Source organism: Chionomys nivalis, chromosome 5 (assembly GCF_950005125.1).
Source record: "Chionomys nivalis chromosome 5, mChiNiv1.1, whole genome shotgun sequence".
NCBI lineage: Eukaryota > Metazoa > Chordata > Mammalia > Rodentia > Cricetidae > Chionomys > Chionomys nivalis.
Window position 1 is genome coordinate 14,938,091 of NC_080090.1, and position 16,252 is coordinate 14,954,342.

The following is a 16,252-nucleotide window of genomic DNA, read 5'->3' on the forward strand; positions in this document are numbered from 1 at the left end:
CACTATTAGGAATAGTAACTATTTGTGTCCTACTGAAACGACAATGTTACACCTATGCCCCAGAGACTACTTTCACTATGCCATCAAAATGCTCCCATTTACCTACTAATTTACAATTCCCAACTACGCCCTTTACAAACATAGTACTTTACAAATTAAAAAAAAAAAGTCAGATACTAAGCCAAGGAAGAACTGAAGGAAGCTGGAAAAGGAGATAATCAAGGCTGTCATACTGACAGGTTAAAAAAAAAATGTAGGTAATTTTCACAGATTCTGGGTAATGGTGGCTTACTTAGATGCTAAAGTATAAAGATATAGAATTAGGAATAAGAGCCATAGTGCAATCATTTCCCTCAATATATTTTTTTTTATTTCCTAAGTCAACAAAATGTTCTAGGTGGCCAAATATCCTACATAACAAAACCAATAATAAAACAAAATCTTTCTGAATTATAACCTTATTAAAAACAAGCCATCAAAAATTTATTCAGTTCACAGGCTGATAATTGAAATCTAGTACATATAGGCAGACAAATGCTAGCCTTCCCATTACAAAATAGTTACCATATACTATTATTAGTTTGATAAATTCAAGTATCTAATCGTTTAACTATAAATTTCAAAAACAATCAAAACATCTGTAGAACTAGGAATGTTTTATAGACCTCTAACTAACAGAGGCCAGCTGAACTCAGGTCTAGTGAGTACAATATCGACAGCTGAAGAGCTTATTCATTTTAAACAGTCATGTAAAATTATTTATAATGCTGGTGTTATTACGTGTCAACCCTTCATCAGTTCAGAAAGAATACATGAATCAATGGCCATCCCACTACCCTGCATGTTCACCACAAACCAAAAAGTACTTCATCTCAAACTTTCCCTGTCTAGGAACTTGGGAATAAGGGCGCTTGCTCAACACTAAGTTGACAAGCAAAAGTAAAAAGGCTGTACCTCCTGTGAATGTCCTTTAGTGCTATTTAACATAGTACATGGAGTACAGTTACACAGTATTGGATAACTACTTCTCCGTGATGTGTATGAAGGTGCTGGGATGGAGGCAGGCTCATAAAAGCCTGAGACCTTTCCACATACAGATTCCTACCTGTGTATCAGAATACGTAAGAGAGGAAATGGCCAAACGCTTCCAAGTCAAGAAGCATGGAGCTACTAGCATTGGCAGTAGGAGATATTTTCAGTGTTAACAATACATAGAAAGAACAGTTTAAATCTTGACATTATCTTATGATACAAAGAATCCACTATTAATATTACTTTCCTAAATCTATACTGTGTAAGATACTTAGGGAAATTCTTCTCACATGCATTAATCAAACACACCTAGCTCACAATTGCTCCACAACTGATCTAGGTAAGATCTAGTCAATGAGGTCTACAAATTGCCTCAGCACTCTACATATTTGTTTATATCAGATTTTCTCTGAGAGACTCATTTGCCTTGTATCTGAATAATTTAGAAAGCATACTTTTAAAAGGTATCTTACTATTTTAGTTGTATAAATTTACATGAAGAACATTCCTAAAGCTCTGCGGCCAAAGCTAAAATGGAAGGAAAAACAGAAACACAGAGAGGAGAGGAGTGGTGGCAAGAGCAGCAGCACATGCATGCAGTGGTGAAATGACACAGGTCACATGGCACACGGCACATGCTCAAGGGCTCTGCAGTCAAAGGCAGGCAGAAGGCACTAGGATAGCACACAGTGTGGGAGTCTTACACGTCTGCCTTTGCTAGCTGGAGTACAGGACGGGGAGCGCTTCAACAGAGAGAGAACATCATGTTACACATATTCACAGGGAAGATGCCAGGCCCTCTGTATCAACACATAGCATACAGACATATGAACAAAGCCACTGTTTTGATACATCCAAGTAGATATATATCCAGGAAAACTGTAGGATAAAAGCAGTAAGGAAACAACTGCTCAGATGTGGTCTAAGGTTGATGAGGTTTTCATTGGCACACATATTGTGATCCACATGGCAACATTCTATCGAGAAGTGGACAATTTCAACAACAACAAATCTATTTAGTTTTGCTACTGTTTGCCATAAAAATACTTATTTGAGCCTGAGTACCCACTCCAATAAATCAACCACAAAATAAATAATTAAGCAAATTTGCTTTATACATTTACTACTCTACTCTTTTTAAAGATGACTTTTAAAGTATTTTGAGCTACATTAGAAATCATCAGTAATGACAATGTATAAAACAAAAACATAGTTCTAAACTTCCACCCTGACCTCATCTTCACCTTGAGATCAGCTATGAGAGAATGTAAAAGAGAACGGGTCAAAAGGACAGTAAATCAAGACACTTGTGTGATGGAGGAAGGTCATTGGTTAATTAATAAAGAAACTGCTTGGCCTCATAGGTTAGAACATAGGTGGGTGGAGTAAACAGAACAAAATGCTGGGAGGAAGAGGAAGTGAGCTCAGATGCAGGGCAGCTCCTCTCAGAGCCAGATGCGATGCAGCCAGCCGCCAGGTCAGACATGCTGAATCTTTCCCGGTAAGCGCACCCAGTGGTGCAGATTATTAGAAATGGGCTAAATTAATACGTGAGAATTAGCCTAGAAGAGGCTAGATATAATGGGCCAGGCAGTGTTTAAAAGAATACAGTTTGTGTGTTGTTATTTCGGGGCATAAGCTAGCTAGGCGGCTGGGAGCTGGGCGACAGGAACGCAGCCCGCAGCTCCTTCAACACTTGTGAAGGGAGGAACCGTGACTTAGATCGATATTCTGGGGCACCTCAGTAAGATTTTATATGAGGCTAAAGTTTATGCCTAAACTCTGCCTGCTGAGATAACCCATTTCTCCTGTTTGCCAAAATATAAGAAACAGACAAAACAAATTAAGGAAAATCATGAATGGGAAAATGATTCTGTGTTGTTCTAAATAATGAAATGATAGTTTTAATAGGCCCAAATTAAAGAATAAAAATAGTAGAAGCAGAAGGCAGATTTGGAGAGGACCTATGAGAAGTAAAACTGAGAATCCTGAAGGTAACAGTGGTCCTGTGTATGGAGGGGTGTGGAAAACACGGATGATATGTAGACACCAAATTAAACTCGCAATTATGCTTAACACAAACCTTCTTCTAAACATGCAAGGTTGAGCTGAAATTAGATGTTCTTCAATAACTCTTCTATAGTGATAACAGAGGATAGAAGGGGATGACCAGAAGGATGGGATTTAGGGTTAGTTAAGCACCAGAACCTACTTAATGCAGGTCCCACACAATAAGCCTGATGCATTATAATACCATATCTAGGATAAAGAGTAATCTAGATTCAGTTATTCCTTAAAACCTCTAAATGCTTAACAATGGGGGCTACTGAACTTGGGTTTTAGAGTATCTTGGATATGGAACGTGAGCACATCAAAGACTTAATGCTACTACTGAAACAATTCTACTATGACTTTAATGATAAAATGAATGAAGTGCTACCACTGGGAATCAGAGTCATAGTTATGAACAATAAACAAAAGAAACACGAGGGTTATATTATAAAGTAAAAATTAAGAATAATTTTTTTTTAAATGGGAGCTTAGTGCTATCCCTCCCTCTGATAGAAAATAAGATCATTTCCAAGTAGTCATGGGATTCAACAATTCCAAAGAAGATGCTGTGGTTCAAGTTCTTAGCCAAAGGAAGGCTAAGGTGTAAAGACAGAAGGAAGCACTGAAGTAAGGTCACACTGGTAGACAAGAAATGAAGCTAAAGAGGAGGAAAAGAGGACTGTCTAGCAAGAAAATACCCTAACATCCTTGAAGGCATGATACAACTTCTATAAATATTCTAGCACTTCATGAGAGCAGTACTATAGAATAACTATTTGTCAGATAAGCAAATGTAGGTACTGAGAGGCCAGGTAATTTCAAGCACCACTCTAGAAAGTGGAAGAGCCAGCTTATGAGCTTTACCAGAACAATGAAAGGACAGAAGAATCAGCAACATCATGTCTTGGGAAAATCGGAACATGAGCATTGACTCAGCAGCTTTTTGTGCTCAGCTCCTTTTCACTGTGTACTAAGAATTCCTCTGCACTATTATAAAACCCAGCTCTATGTTCGAGGAGCTCCTGCTGCACAGCAGTGGTTGAAGGATCAGAAAGGGAAAAGGAAAGTAGGAAGTGGCCTTGACTTGGTGCACTTCTCTTACACCCAGAGGAACAATCCCAGAGTGTTCCTGAGAGCAGGGGCCTGGCAGAGGAGATGTTCTTCGTCACACATCTCTATAGAGAAGAGTTTGCTGAAATACACAGTGTTGTGTAATCTAAGAGTATAAGGGAAAGAAAAGGACGAAGGCAAGAGTTTGTTAAGGAAAAGTGAAAAAAAATTATCAGCAAAATGAACTCCACAATTTACTCAAACTTTCTCTTCATTCTTTCTAGTGTCAACAATAAAAACACAATATTTTAACATACCAAACAGCAGATTGCAACATGTATTCTCACATTTTTCAAAGACAGTTATCTTTCAATTACATTATAGAATCATCCAGCATAATTTACTGTTTTAGAAACAACAACAAAAAATTTCATTTTGGAGAAACAGGTTTTGGTACATTTCCAAACATACCAAAAAGTCTATGTTGTTTAGCAATTTGAAGAAAATTATATCAAGAATTTTTTTCCAGTGAAAAATTATTATGAAATCATCTTCTGAATATATTGTACTTTAACAAAATATTAGGAACAAAACATTTAATGGATTTCCCCTCATTTAAAAATACTTATGTATATTATTTACACTTAAAGTCTTCTATCTTTTAATTTTTGGGAAGTGTTCACGTTCACTAGGATGTCAAATTTTATGTCAAGGATTACTGAGTTATATAACGTGAAATAGAAAATGTATCCAAAGGCAGTGTAAGTAGAAAATGAATGTACTACACACTTACTAGTAACTTCTAAATTAATAAATCTACAGGATTACTTCATACAGAATATGCTAATGCATTCAATTTATGGGGCATATAGTGCACATGTTAATTTAAAATTACTTTCTACATTAGAAAAAAACTGTTCATATTAAAAATTGACATATTCTTACTGTGTTGATAAAACTATGAGAATTTAACTTTTTAAATGTCACTTTTTTGATTTCTCCAGAGACTTATTTTAAACTAACACAGAAACAGCAAGATGCTAAAAAGAAAAGGAGAAAGTAAAACAGAAATCATGAAAAATGAAAGTGAACAATTTCTTATAAATAGTGACAATATTTAAGTAAGCATTCTAGTCAAAGAATGGAAAAAGAGAGATTCACTAAAGGCCAAAGTAACTTTAAAAGTGTTTCTTACTTTACTACGTTTAATAATAATAAACTATTATATTTAAGATAAGAAATATTCCAAGTGATATTTTTAAAACTGCATTACTAGGAAAATTTTTCAAATCAATTCACTGATCTTTTTTACTAAAGGATGCATTGGTTTGAAAATTAAAGACTTACGTCATCCAAAAAATCAATCAGTGAGGATGAGGAAGAAGAAAAGGAATCCTATTTAACGAATTCAGCAATAAAAAAATAGAAAATATGGATGAAGCAATTTAATACAAACAAATAATAAATCAAAATTTGTAAAACAATTGAAAGGCAAATGACATTTGTTAAATAAATAAATGAGGAAAGCAGTCACTGTCACTGTTGTCAGGGAACCGAGGGCTACTTTTCAAAGAATGATTCTTCCTTCCCAAAGGAATGAAATTCAGCTACTGTTCCCAAAGTAATAAAATGAAAGCTCCTGGCAAATCCCTGATTATTAAATGAATGGTACACTTCTGAAAACAGCAACTGCAACAGGCTATCAGAATCTCTGCCTCTACTTCTTCCTGCTGGAATATAAGCAGTTTGTCTACTGTGGTCATGCTGTATTCCCAGCACTTAGAACAGAGCACAGAGCACTCGCACATTGATTCTGGACTTCAACTGCTGAGCAAGATGATAACCAATACATACATTTTCTGACATAAAACATACTTTCACATTATAGTGACTTTTTTTTCAGCAGAATGTTTAAATAATAAAGAATGACAAAGAGCTACATAATCGCTATTTCAGAGTACAGCTAACAAGAGTGTAAGTTAGCAATTTTATCAAAAAGCAGTATCCTTATTGCATATTTCTTAAACAGACCAGGACCAAGAGCCAGGTGAGCTACTGTGTGCTCATGCTCTCACTGCTTCTTATGTGGCTGAGCCTGCTTTTAGGGCTAATAACAACCTCGGGTTTCAGACTGTCTTGGATGTTTATATTACACACAAGTGTGGTCAGACTTTCCATAAGAATGCAGACATATTCTTCCCTTCCAGGTTTCTATTCACTTCTTATATGACTCTAGGCTCTCTACTGTGGCTGCAATAAGTTTTACTGCAAGTAAATTTTAGATTCCAGAGCAAATTTTAAGCAGACCCAGAGATATTCAGTCACTTACTTCAAATTGATCCAGAGCATCGGTAGGCGTATTCAAAAATGCCAAGAAAGAATGCTGTGAGTCTTGGTGCTCTATACCTAGAAGACAGCAGCAACTTTCTTTAAAGTAGAACAATTAAAACTCATTTTCACGGATAACCTTTCTTGTCTCAATCTATTGAAGTATTTAAAAATAAAACTACTACGTTAACTTTACAAATTTTAAAAAAGCAAAATATATTAGTGTTTCCAAGACTCAACAGTTAAATTAGACTAGTTTCCATGATAGTTCTCTAAGTCAACAGTTAACAAAATTCTTTCTCTCTAGTACAGTGGTTCTCAACCTGTGGGCTGTGACCCCTTTGGGAGTTGAAGGACCCTTTCACAGGGTCACATATCAGATATTTATATCATGATTCAAAACAGTAGCAAAATTACAAGTTATGAAGTAGCAATGAAATAAATTTATGGTAGGGGTCACCAGAACATGAGGAACTGTATTAAAGGGTAGCAGCTTTAGGAAGATTGAGAACCACTGATCTTGTATACCATAATAAAATAAAATATAATCTTTTGGGCAGTTTGAAAAAATAAAAAAACAGAAGTTTTTCTACTTGTGATTTTTCTAAACTTATTTACCACACAAACAAGGTTTCTCTTTTGAATTACATTTCAAAAAATAATCTTTTCAGATTTCATAAATAACACAGTGATAAAATAAGTATACTTAATTAATTTCCCATCTCAGGTATTAGCTTACTGAAGAATGAGAAATCCAAAATTTAGCTTTTCTCAGATGATTTTGTTTTAAAGGGATTTGGTTTTTTTTTTTTAAGATTTATTTATTTATTATATATACAACATTCCGTCCATGTATGCTTGCATGCCAGAAGAGGGCACCAGATCTCAATATAGATGGCTGTGAGCCACTATGTGGTTGCTGGGAATTGAACTCAGGACCTCTGGAAGAGCAGTCAGTGCTCTTAACCTCTGAGCCATCTCTCCAGCCCCTCAGATGATTTTTTTAAAATGTATATATACCTTTTGGCTATGATAGTTTAAATACATAATCTCAAAACAATTCTCAAAACATAGAAATGATGATAAACACTAGGGAAGATAAAATAGAAACAGCCTATCATGCAATTTAAGTTTTATAGATTTTGTGTATATGAATGTTTTTCCTTCATGTATGTCTGTGCACTACATGCACGCAGTTCTTAAGGAGGCCAGAAGAGGGCATGAGAACCCTGGGACTGGAGTTATAGAATGTTTTGAGCCATCACGTGGGTGCTGAAGATTAAACCTGAGTCCTCTAGAAAAGTAGCCAGTGCTTGAACTGCTGAGCCACCTTTCTAGCCCCTACTACACAACTTTGACTTTTCCATCTTGAAGAGTTATCAACTATTTGTGTTTCTCCCCCCAGACCCATCTAGCACAAGGCAGGCACTCTCTGCAACTGTATTTGTGTGCATACCCACATATGTGCATTTAGAGGTCAGTAGTCAGTTGTCTTGTTTTATTGGTCTCTATTTTGTTTTTGCTTTGTCTATTTGTTTGTTTTGTTGTTGTTTTTGTTTTGTTCTTAGAGACAGAGTTTCTGTGTGTAACAGTCCTATCTGTCCTGGAACTCACTTTGTAGACCAGGCTGGCCTTGAACTCACTGAGATCTGCCTGCCTCTGCTTTCCAAGTTCTGGAATTAAAGGCAAGTGCCACCACCACCTGGCTTCCATTTTGTTTCTGAAACATCACTAAGACTAGAGCTCACTGTCTGTTTAGAATGGCTGTCAGCAAGCTCCAGAGACTTTTTTCTTTTGTCTCTCTCTGCTGCAATTATAGGTGCATGCTGCCACCCCTGGGTGACAGGAATGTGGGTGCTCAGAAACTGAGCTCAGGTCCTCATGCTTGTGAAGTGAGCATATGACACAGTGGGTCATCTCCCCATCATTGACTTATGTGCTTCTTACTATTATTCTGATATATCATAGTTATCAAATAGGCAGTTCTGAAATTTATTTACTAAACAAATATTTATGATGAGTTTACCATGAATAGCTGAGATGATTCAGCAGCTAAAGGCTCTTGCTACCAAGCATGAAGACCTGAGTTGAATCTCTAGGACCCACATGGTGAAAGAGAAAACTAACTCCTAAGAGTCAATCTCTAACCTCTATATATGTGTAATGACATGCACACACCCCCCACACCATAACACAAATGTTTTTAAAGGAGCCTATATTGTAGCAGATTCTGTACTAGATACTGAGGATAAAATAGTAATAAACAAAGTATAGAAAAGGTCTTGCCCTTATTTTGTAAACATATTTAGATAGCACATTATGTTATGTTGTAACATGAAATTTTATTTTGGAATATTCTGAATAAAAAAGCCCTTAACATGCTTTCATAAAGCAATATGCTATAAGGTTAAAAGTCCTTTTTTAAGTTTAGATATAATCTAAAAATAATGCAGTCAATTGGATGGGTCAGTTTTATTTGGCACAGGTGTCATTCTTGTTGAATTGCTTTTAGCACCACAAGGTCACTCATGTGTTACATACTGTTTTTCTTCCTTAATATATCTCTCCTCCACTGTTCATGAATTAAAATCAAGCATGATCATTTTAGCAGGATGATCTTTTTATTCTTTTATTCCTCTTCACTTTTGCTCATGAAGAAAGTCAATCAACCAGGACACAAAACTGTAACATCAAGTACTGCAAATCCCTTTATGTGGCTGATCACTCCATTCTCCACAGTGTAAGTGGACACAGAGACCAACCAGCTTCATCCCTCACTGTGTTATGGAAATGGAAAACGAGAGAGTGATCCTTAGCCAAATACAAAGTTAATTAATTAATCCAGGAATTGATGAGAGCCTTTGTCAGAAAAATAGATTTTGGATAATTCCATATAAAATAACCCTTCACTAAGTCACACTCTGAATTTATTTTTACTAAATCATCCACTCTTAATGTTTACATTATGGAAAAATTGCATAGCAAGTTCATATCATAGGGATATAATATACTCTGAGCTAATTCCATGTGAAAAGAAAAATGGAAGTTCTCAAGAAAATGCTAATAAAATCTGGGAAACCACGTAGGACAAGCAATGTAATCATCAAACTGGAAAAACATAACAAACACCCAAATAATTCTTACTAAAATAATTAATATTTAATTAGTTATTTTATATTGTTTCCCTGACTGTCCTTCCTGTACCCATATGATTTTGTACATTGCAGGCACATAAAAAATGTTAATAAAAGTAGTTCCGGCACTTAGGGGAAGGGGCAATAGGATTCTGAACTCAAGAACACCATGGGCTACTCTGCAAGACTGTCTCAAAAACAACCTCGCCCTTTTCAAGTTTCTCCACTAAGTTCTAATGTTAACATCCCAGCACTACTTTTGAAGTGACTACCTTATATGATGACATGTGACAACATTATAAATACTTCACAAAATACTTTAATTCCAAGCTCAAAAACTCCTCATGAAATATTTTGTAACACTGAAATAACAGTCAAATTTGTGGCAAAGCGGCCACTTCTGTAACTAAAAATTCTTAATCTAATGCATATTAACTAATACATAGTAGCTTGGCCCTGCATATGTGCATGTGTGCACGTGTATATGCATGAGTGTGTGTGTGTTTGCATTCGTGTGGTTGCTAATGCAAAGAATTCTTCATCTACACAGTAAGTTGGCTCTCACACAGCAAAGGACATTTAGTTCAGCAAGTCCTGATGCAAACACATTCCCATACCCTTTTCAGATCTAAGCTCTTCGGTGTCCTTTATCAGCTGCTCGATTTCCGATAGTAGTTCCAAGTTCTTCTTCTCTGAATCCTTCAGTTTACTTACATAAGAGGAAAGAAAAACAGTCATTTATTAATTTTGTAGAGCTGGGCTTATTTGGTTTAAATATGTGTGAGGCTAAAGTAGGAGACCATAAACTACTGCATGAAAGACAAATACAGCTTGCTACCTACTATTATACAAATTAATAAAGCAAGCCAGACTCATTCATTTCTGTAAAGAAGATGGCTGCCAGGGCTGAGATGCAGCTAAGGAGCAGAGGACTTGCCTGGCACGTGTGAAGCACCGGCTCAATTCCCTGGATACCAACCAGTAAAGGGTTATTTTATATGGGATTATTCAAAATCTAGTTTTCTGACAAAGGCTCTCATCAATTCCTGGATTAATTAATTAACTTTGTATTTGGCTAACTTCCCTGGATACCAGCACTGAAACACGTAAAAACAGGATGGCTGCTGCACTGTGGCCACAGAGCTGAGCAGAGGAGTGTTTGCTGACCCTGAGCTGAATTATTAAATTTAACAATATTATGGGACCACAGTTAACTTAAGAATTCTGTCAGACCTTGCTCATGCATCACCATGTAACTAGAGCACATACATGAATTTATAACTTTCAATCTGACTCAGCCTCAGTTGAACAAATGTTAAACTCCAATGTCCTGGGTAAAGGGAGAAAAAGATGACACTTCCTCATATTATAACGCTGAAAGTGATTCCCAATAGTTCTTTATACAAGGTTTACTTCACATTATTCAGAAAAAGTCTCTTTCAATACATCATAAGTACATTTACTTAAAATGTACTTAATTTGTATCTCTGTTATATATGACAAAAGGTCATAATTCAACAGGAATGTGTATCTGTCCTTTGGTAAGAAATTAATGACTTCAGCTTAAGTCTCGAGGCATCATACCACTCAAAACCAAATCTGCACTCCCATGTTTCTTCTCATGCTTGTTGAAGTTTTGATATTCTGAGCCGGATAAATTTTTAAATTTATAGTTTAATTTTTAATGTAAACTTACTGTTGTCCCACTATTGTTACTGCTAACTATTTTTTCAAAGATTTATTTATCTTTATCCACAAGTATTTATGTGTATGCCTGCATGAGTTTATGTATATACCACATGCATTCAAATTACCTAAGGAGGCCAGAGTGCTTTGGATCCTACGGAACTAGAGTTACAGGCAGTTGTGTGCCTGATCTGAAAATCAAAACTTCGTCTCCTGCAAAACCATTAAGAACTCTTAATTACTGAGCAATCTCTCCAGCCCTGTGACTTATTTTTGAAGCATCTTTATATCTAATCAAATTAAAATTTTTCATTTTATTATTTTCTACATGTGAAATAGAATTTGCTGCTCTTGTGACAAGAATTGAGGGGTTGTTTACTAGCTAACTTCCCTGGGTACCAGAAGTTTGCTTATTTTTAAAAAATAAAGGAATCTGGAAAATAATCATAATTATTTCACCATTACAAAATTTAACTTCTTGAAAAAAACCAAACACAAACCAAACCAAACCAAAATAAAACAAAAAAATCTACAAAACTTAACATTGATAAAATGATCATTCGTAAAAGACCGAAGGTAGAGGCTGCAATTTTCAGGTGTTTGTATTTTGTTCTGACAGTAAAGCTGCAGTCTATACAGAATATGAGAGGATTTCAGATTTAATAGAATAAAATTTGAGTCAACTAAACTTTACAAATAAGGAGAAGAAAGAATAAAGAATGAAATGTTATTTGAAAATAATAATTCATCTATGGATAAGCCTAAAGAAAACAAGACTGTATGAGACTTTCACTTGAATTACATTTTTTCCTTTTCAAATCTGCACAATGTTTTCTGCACCACTTTTTTTGTGCATATTTGAGTAAATGTGTGTGTATTTTGTGTGTATGTGTCTCTGTGTGTGTGCACTTTGTATGTATGTTTCTGGGTACATGTGCACTTTGTGTGTATTTGTATGCATGTGTCTGGGTGCATGTGCACTTTGTATACATTTGTGCATATGTGTCTGGGTGTATGTGGATCTGTGTATATGTGTCTGGTGTGTGTGAACTCTATGTATATGTGTCTGGGTGTGTGTGCACTTTGTGTGTATGTTTCTGGGTGTGTGTGTGTGCACTTTGTGTGTATGTTTCTGGGTGTGTGTGCACTTTGTGTATATGTATCTGGGTGCATGTGCACTTTGTATACATTTGTGTGTATGTGTCTGGAAATACATGCACTTGTGTGTAGTGTATGTGTCTGGATGCATGTGCACTTTGTGTATATGTGTATTCATGTGTCTGGATGTGTATTTTGTGTGCATTTGTGTGTATGTGTCTGGGTGTATTTGCACTTGGTGTATATGTGTCTGGGTGTGTGTACACTTTGTGTATGTTTGGGTGTGTGCATGCATGTTGAGTGTATTTGTGTGTATGTGTCTGGGTATGTGTGTACTTTGTGTGTGTGGGTGCATTTTGTGTGTGTCTGGGTTGTGTGCACTTTGTGTGTATTTGTGTGTATGTGTCTGGGTGTGTGTGCATTTTGTGTGCATTGTGTTTTTTGTTTGTTTATTCCCTTGGTTTCTCGAGACAGGGTTTCTCTGTGTTGCTTTGGTGCCTGTCCTGGAACTAGTTCTGTAGACTAGGCTGGCCTGAAACTCACAGAGATCGTCTTCTCTACCTTTCAAGTTCTGGGATTAAAGATGTGTGCCACCACATAGTGTATTTGTATGTATGTGTCTGGGTGTGTGCATGAATGTGAAGGGCAGAGGTCAGCAGCAGGTGTCTTCCTCAACAGTTCTTCGCCTTAGTCTCAGAGACAAAGTTTCTCACTGACTTTGGAGTGCACTGATCTGGCTAGACGGCTACTGAGGTCCGGGAGCCCTCCTGTCCTTGCCTTTCCAGCCCGGGGATTCTGGGATTCTAAGCAGATGCCATGGCTCCTATCTCCCCCCCCCTTTTTTTTTTTGGATGTGAGGATCAGAGGTCAAATGCTAGGTCTTCATGCTTACAAGATACACACTTTACTGACTGAGTCGTTATCCCAAAGCTGTTATCACTTTTGTTGGTGGGGAGCAGAGCTGGGGATCAGCCCCAAGGCCTTGGGCACACCAGGCAAGCATTATACTACTCAGTTGTATTTTCAACCACATGTGCACCACTTTTTGTTTTAAAAAAAAACAAAAACAAAACAGCAGATAGGCTGCTAAACACGTAACTGCTTTTCAAATACTTTCCAACAAACTTATAAACTATTGTAATAAGATGAAATTATTGATCCTTACCATTCCGTTATAATGTTTGATGCTTTAACCTTATTCAGTTCTTCCTGGATGGCCTGCTTTGCTCTAATTTCTGCATCCAGAGCTGATTGTAACTCTAGTCTAGCTGACATGTCCAGTTTTGCAAAACGACGCATTTTCCAGGGCATATCCTATAGAATAATATGATTATGTCTTAGTTCCTTCCTATTTTATTCTTAACATTTAAATTTCGTAATACAAGTGAATCTAGAAGCTATTTTATAAGCCATATCACTGAAACTGAGTGGAACTGGCACATAATTTGTGAAATGCATTTTTCATTAAATCCAGAAACAACAATAAATATGTATAAATGAACATAAGTACTGGTTTCTCTTTTCAGCTCCTTCAGTAATGAATGGCTAGCTATAAAATAACAGCTAACAGTGACATTTTATATTTTCTTAAACTGGAAAAGACCTCAACTAACTTATTTTTCATGAAAACTTTTACAGCAAGTGAAAGCCTGGGAAAAGTGGTACAATTAGATTACATGCTTTCTGCTTTCAGGAAAGGTAAGCTTCCAGGTGAAATGGCAGTGCTTACTGTTGCTCGTGTCCCCAAGCTGGAATTTCTTAACGCTTCCAATTCTTCAGTCATTTTAGAAGCTAAGGCCTGAAGATAACCTCGGGCATCCTTTTCATCACTCACCCTAGAACACACACAAGATAAACATGAAGTATAAAGAAATACAGAAAACTTCACTGGGTGGAAGTAATTTAAAGTTTCATTAAGAACTAAATACCAAAAACTTAAGATACTTAAAAAACCCTTTTAAAAGGATGGCCACACTACTGCTACCTGTCAAAAGTTGTGAACAGGCCGGGCGGTGGTGGCACACACATTTAATCCCAGCACTCGGGAGGCAGAGGCAGGCGGATCTCTGTGAGTTCAAGACCAGCCTGGTCTACAAGAGCTAGTTTACAGGACAGGAACCAAAGCTACAGAGAAACCCTGTCTTGAAAAAAACAAAAACCAAAACCCAAAAGTTGTGAACAGAATTATGACCTATTCAGTTATATATATATGGAAGCTGGCAGTATTTAGGAAAGCCCACGTTACTTACATCTGATAAATTAGTAAATCACCCTTGAACCACAAATAACTCCTTAGATCTATAATTGGACAAGTGTGAGGCATTCTAAAGACTACTAAAATTTCTCATTATCTAGATTCTTATATTTTATCTCAAAAACATGCATACTTTCTTTAAGGCTGATGTATACTGAATTAAAAAATTTAAAGTAGGATATTCTGCAGAAATCAGGGTTATGCTACACCAAAACACTCCTGTGTCCTAAAAGAATTAAATAGTAATGAAGAATAAAGGGTAAATTTTAGTGAAGTTCAAGTCTGGTTTCTATTTACCATCTTAAGATTTCACAGCTGAAGCCGGGTGGTGGTCGTGCACGCCTTTAATCCCAGCACTTGGGAGGCAGAGGCAGGCGAATCTCTGTGAGTTCGAGACCAGCCTGGTCTACAAGAACTAGTTCCAGGACAGGCTCCAAAACCACAGAGAAACCCTGTCTCGAAAAAAAAAAAAAAAAGATTTCACAGTTGACAAACACCACCAGTTTTAGATAGAATATTTGTTAAATCACACATTAAAAAAGAAAAGGTACAGTGATTGAGGAAGAAACTCAAAGTCAACTTTTAGCCAAAACATGTGCGCATGCACCCAACCCCAATGCCCACTACTCACTTTTTAAAAAAACAAGTTTCCTACTCTTGTGATTTCTAGTTATTTCAAAATGAATCGTGGGCCAATAAGTAAGTGGACCATAATGCTTCACTATGACTTTTAAATCACTTATTTATTTTAAGTCTATTTTGTTTATGTTTCCCAACAATACTTTGAATATTAGCATGTTAAGTTGGCTGTTATTTCACTGCAGTGTTTATATGATGCAACTCTTTTTTCTTTTGAAAGACCAAGAATTTGAGGTCAGCCTTGAGGACACGGTGAAAACTGTTTGTAAAAAAAATGAATAAATGAGTTACTGAATGAATAAATGAATGAAGATTCCTTCCTTCATCAGGGTCACTTCCCATTCTCCTAGCCATTGGAAAACAGAGTGGTGGTCTAGGACCACAGGTTTTGGAAAAACCAGTTTATAAAGCAATTTTTCAGCCCTATCTTTTGTTATTTATAGCTCTGTGACTAATTTGGCTAAATGTTAAAATGGTTCTCTTTAGAAATGTAAATCCAATGATGTGGACATAAATTAAACATTAATGCACTAACAGCTGCATTTTGTGCAACACAGCAAATTTCTACAATCTGGGCATGTCTGTGAGCATTAGTTACCAGAAGGCTCTACAGTTAGGTCGGCATATATCTGGTTTATCAGAGTAAAGTTAGTTAAAATACATTTTATTCACTCTTGATTTAAGAAGGGTATTAGAGCCGGGCGATGGTGGTGCACGCCTTTAATCCCAGCACTTGGGAGGCAGAGGCAGGCGGATCTCTGTGAGTTCGAGACCAGCCTGGTCTACAGAGCTAGTTCCAGGACAGGCTCCAAAGCCACAGAGAAACCCTGTCTCGAAAAACCAAAAAAAAAAAAAAAAAAAGGGTATTAGAAATCTGATAAAGGAAAATAGAAAGCTGATTAAACTAAAAAATAATAATAGGAAACTAAAATCCTCAATAAATAACTAACTGGCTTGTAGATACATAAAGGAACTAGCT

General features: G+C 36.4%; 1 protein-coding gene across 18 annotated transcripts in view; it reads right to left on the reverse strand.

Annotated features, from left to right (window-relative positions):
- Cdc42bpa (CDC42 binding protein kinase alpha) overlaps nucleotides 1-16,252 on the reverse strand; it is a 257,942-nt gene that overhangs the window by 49,959 nt on the left and 191,731 nt on the right. For 6 of the 18 annotated variants that reach the window (XM_057769494.1, XM_057769496.1, XM_057769487.1 and 3 more), the window contains 6 exons: nucleotides 14,110-14,215; nucleotides 13,546-13,694; nucleotides 10,214-10,305; nucleotides 6,464-6,540; nucleotides 5,482-5,529; nucleotides 1,737-1,775 (listed from right to left, as the gene is read on the reverse strand). In XM_057769494.1, the coding sequence (XP_057625477.1) occupies nucleotides 1,737-1,775; nucleotides 5,482-5,529; nucleotides 6,464-6,540; nucleotides 10,214-10,305; nucleotides 13,546-13,694; nucleotides 14,110-14,215 (511 nt within the window). The remainder of the gene's footprint in view (nucleotides 1-1,736; nucleotides 1,776-5,481; nucleotides 5,530-6,463; nucleotides 6,541-10,213; nucleotides 10,306-13,545; nucleotides 13,695-14,109; nucleotides 14,216-16,252) is intronic. The other 12 variants (XM_057769503.1, XM_057769501.1, XM_057769500.1 and 9 more) reach the window with 6 other exon arrangements.